This window comes from Takifugu flavidus, chromosome 3 (genome assembly GCF_003711565.1).
Source record: "Takifugu flavidus isolate HTHZ2018 chromosome 3, ASM371156v2, whole genome shotgun sequence".
NCBI lineage: Eukaryota > Metazoa > Chordata > Actinopteri > Tetraodontiformes > Tetraodontidae > Takifugu > Takifugu flavidus.
In genome coordinates, this window is record NC_079522.1 from 5890365 (window position 1) to 5894002 (window position 3638).

General features: G+C 43.9%; 1 protein-coding gene across 4 annotated transcripts; it reads left to right on the forward strand.

Moving 5' to 3' along the window:
* Positions 1-1478: 1478 nt before the first annotated feature.
* LOC130523215 (uncharacterized) lies at positions 1479-3638 on the forward strand. Of its 4 annotated transcripts, none has more exons than XM_057028274.1 (5): positions 1479-1615; positions 1838-2155; positions 2254-2541; positions 2692-2793; positions 3513-3638. In XM_057028274.1, exons 1-5 carry the CDS (start codon positions 1537-1539, stop codon positions 3539-3541), a joined length of 816 nt encoding a protein of 271 aa, XP_056884254.1. In that variant the 5' UTR covers positions 1479-1536; the 3' UTR covers positions 3542-3638. The 4 variants fall into 4 exon arrangements, with proteins under 4 accessions (XP_056884254.1, XP_056884253.1, XP_056884251.1 ...); XM_057028273.1 differs by lacking the exon at positions 3513-3638 and adding an exon at positions 2878-2971 and having other exon boundaries at positions 2701-2793; XM_057028271.1 differs by lacking the exon at positions 3513-3638 and adding an exon at positions 2878-2971 and having other exon boundaries at positions 2254-2538.

Consider the following 3638-nt stretch of genomic DNA (forward strand, 5'->3'; position numbering starts at 1 on the left):
CAGTTGTTTTTGTTTTGCTTCTTGGTTTGTTTGCTTTGAGTGCGGCCCACAAACACACACCACTTACTCTTCAAGAGCTTCAGTCACATTTCCCGCCTCTGACCCCTCCAGCAACCTGTTATCATGTCCGTCCTGGAGGAGATTGTTGGCCACCTGAAACCTTCCAGGTCCCCGAGTGATGCGGTCCCTCTTCCACTCTTTAAAGAGGTCTTTCCATCAGTCTTCGCTGGATTAAATAGGGCTCTGTACTCTCCAACTTTCCCCAAAATGCTTAAACATGCAGTGGTCAAGCCTCTGATTAAGAAACCAGCCCTGGACCCCACAACTCTATCAAACTTCAGGCCCACGACCGCCATTTCTTTCAAAAATCCTTGAGAAGATCATTTACGGTCATTTTCTGGAAAAGCACAATCTGGTTTTAGAGAGTTTTTAGCTTTTCTACCAACTCTGGTCAGTGTCATTCTTCTGCTTTTATATTTAATGGCTGTGTTTGACGCAGCGGACCATAAAATTCTAATGTCTCCTTTAGAATGCTGGGTGGGTACCGGGGGAGGGGGGGCAGCTCTGGAGTGGTTGAGATCCGACCCGGCAGACCAACCTTCTGTGTCAACACTGGTGACTCCATGTCATCTTGTGCGCCCCTCCCATGTGGGGTCCCGCAAGATTCAGTTGTAGGCCCTCTTCTGTTTTCATTGCATTCGCTCCCACTGGGGTCCATTCTGCACAGACATCCTGTCACTGCTGTGCTGATGTCTGTCAGATTTACTGGCCCCTCAGAAAGAATAATGCACCTTCCACAGGAACACTCTTCAAGTGTTTAATGCTTTAAAGGCCTGGATAGCATGAAAGTTTATTAAAATTCTGTGAAAATAAGACAGACGTGATGGTTTTTGGTGGGCACTTGGACTCCTCCCATAGATTTGGGTTCACTGGCTCAATACTCAAAATCAGCCATCAAAACTCTCGGGGTATGAATGGATCCAGGACTGAATCTCAACGGTCATGACAGTGCAGTTGTGAATTCAAGTTTCTTTCAACCAAGGCGACTAAAAAAACAAAAAACAAAGCCTCTAGATTTGAGGCACCATTTCGAGACATTTATCCCTGCTGTTGCCACACAAAAAGCAAAAGCTGAGCACATTTCCCCGATATTAACCTCATCACACTTGCCGTTCATATGTTTTAGGATCCATTTTAAAATTCTTTTATTTGATTTTAAGCCTCTCAATGGCTTCACCCACCCTACCTCCCTAAAATGTTACAATCACACGCTTAGATCAGCCAACCAGCTGCTTCTGAGAATTCTAAAATGACATAAGCTCAGAGGAGATATCCTTGCTGTGAGGTCTATTTTAGATTCAATCTTGTGTTTTCGTACAACACTTTGGCCTGCTGGGTTTTTAAAGTGTTAGTTTGTATAGTATTTCTGCTGTTTCCCGTGAGGTTAATGTGCCAGCAGAAGCAGACCGGAACTCACAAGACTCTCCTGTCACAGCAGTTTCCCCTTCTAAACTATCATTCTTTTCTCCCGCAGACATGATCGGCAGCTGTGCTCCCCATCCGAGCCCCTTCATCACTCGCATTTTTGGACTGGTTTTCATTCTCTGCATCGCAGGTGAGGCACAATTTTTTTACGGGTTGTGACGACGCAAACGGTACAGAAAAGAGAAAAAGATCCCGAAGCCTCAGATGCACATATAGAAAAGCACAAGTTTCAGGAAGTTAAGGTGCTATTTGTAATATCTTTCCTCTCATTGGTGTTAAATCTGTTTTAAGAGTGTTTTAACGTTCACGAGCGTGTGAGATGTGTGTGAACCTCTGTGTTGTCATGTTTCAGGTGCAGAGGACTGGAAATGTCAAAGTTCGCCTGTCATTCATAAAAAAGTTGGACAGGACGTGGAACTTTCATGTTTCCAAGGTGGAAACATCTTTCGTGCAACATGGAAATATAATAACTCTGTAGCTGCAGTGTTCAGTGCTGGTAAAGTTACTTACTCTGGGCAGTTGAAGGACAGATTGTACCTGAACATCACAAACGTCAGTTTAACAGTGAAAAATCTGAAACCCAGCGATTCTGGTATATTCAGTTTTATCCTCGTTACTGGTCCACCACTGCAACAACACCCATCAGTCTCCTTCTCTCTGCAGGTACATGGTAAGACTCTTCTGATTTCCTCCACTAACCTAATAACCTACAGTTCTCGCTCTCAAATCAACTTTCCCTCATTCGTGTGCTCTTGAACGCCTCACCAGAGGTCCTGACCGCTCTGCCTGTCCTGACCTCCAACTCCACTCGGGACACATTGACCCGCGTCTGCACCGTTCTGCTGGAGTGCAGCTCAGAGGCCACTGGGGGGGTCACGTACAGATGGACTGTGAGGAACCAAACCATAACTGGCCCCAGTCTGACATACACCATCAGGGAGGAGGACGGAGACACCGTCTTCAACTGCACAGTTGGAAACATTGTCAGTGAGGTGTCGGCGTCCAAAGTGTTGAAGTGCGTCAACCAGACTGGAGAAGCAGCGGCGGACTCAAGTGGTGTGTAGAGAAGTTTGATCTGTGTCTGCTGTAGTTGAGAAACCCATGAACCAACCAGAGAACTGGTCTATTCATGTTGGAAAGAGCAATTCCTTTATGCACCAGTCTCTCACTGGCACTTGCAGCAACATTATATTTTTATGTTTGCAGGTCCTGTAGGTATCGTCTCATTCATGCGAATAATCCTAGTTTGTGTCCTAACTGTTGCTGCTGGAATAGCAGTGTGTGTCCTTCACAGAAGGCCTCAACAAGGTGAGAACCTTTGCTGTAAGTAGCAGCATGTTTCAAACTAGCTTTCATGGTCTACAAATATAACAAGCAGCTTCATTTCTCAAGGGGAACGTGAAGAACTGAGACAGGAGGAGCCAGAACGCTGTGAGAGTGGCTCCTGACTCTCAGTGAGTCAGGAGCCACCTCACCTCCCCTCACCTCACCTCCCCTCACCTCAGTCCAGGTCAGTTTTCAGGATTCAATAAAGGAGAAAAAAAAAAACCTTGATCATCCCCCAAAATTTCAGAGAAAACTTGAGAAAACTTCCTGGAAACATCACACCAACAGTCAGACACGGAGGTGGTGCTTGATACAATTCCGACTGTCACAATTACTGATCTTTATTTTTATGTATATCAATAACTCTAATTCAATGTTATTTCTTTGCTCTCTCTATACTGTTTATTAAATATTCCATCTTATACATTATTAAAAAAATGTTTCCTGTCCTGCATGATATTTGAAATGACCTGTTTGTACACAGAAAATTAAAAACGTTTTGGATTCAGTTTTATGGTTATCGTGTTTAAGTTGCTGAGTTAAAACTATAACTTCCAAATTAATACACTATAAAAAAGTAAAATAAAGATATCGACTGTCAACTACTGGTAATATGTGCATATCTGTTATCTGGAAGCACATCTGCAGGTGTTATGGTCTCAGTTTTGGATATATGGTCATTTATTCTCATTCTCTCTTAGATAAACATTTCTCCTTATTTGGGACGTGAGTGGCTGACCTTACCTGTGCCAGGTGGCAAACCAGTCAGGCTGCCAATATTTTTCACAGTAAATGACAAAAGAAATGGCGATCCAGATCTAGAGTTG

What these genes read in the sequence shown, in the direction of transcription:
- LOC130523215 (XM_057028270.1), top strand. Translation starts at nt 1,537, where the DNA reads ATGATCGGCAGCTGTGCTCCCCATCCGAGCCCCTTCATCACTCGCATT. An exon ending in TTTCATTCTCTGCATCGCAG is followed by an intron (nt 1,616 to 1,837) that starts GTGAGGCACAAT and finishes GTCATGTTTCAG; the next exon opens with GTGCAGAGGACTGGAAATGT. An exon ending in TCACAGAAGGCCTCAACAAG is followed by an intron (nt 2,794 to 2,877) that starts GTGAGAACCTTT and finishes TCATTTCTCAAG; the next exon opens with GGGAACGTGAAGAACTGAGA.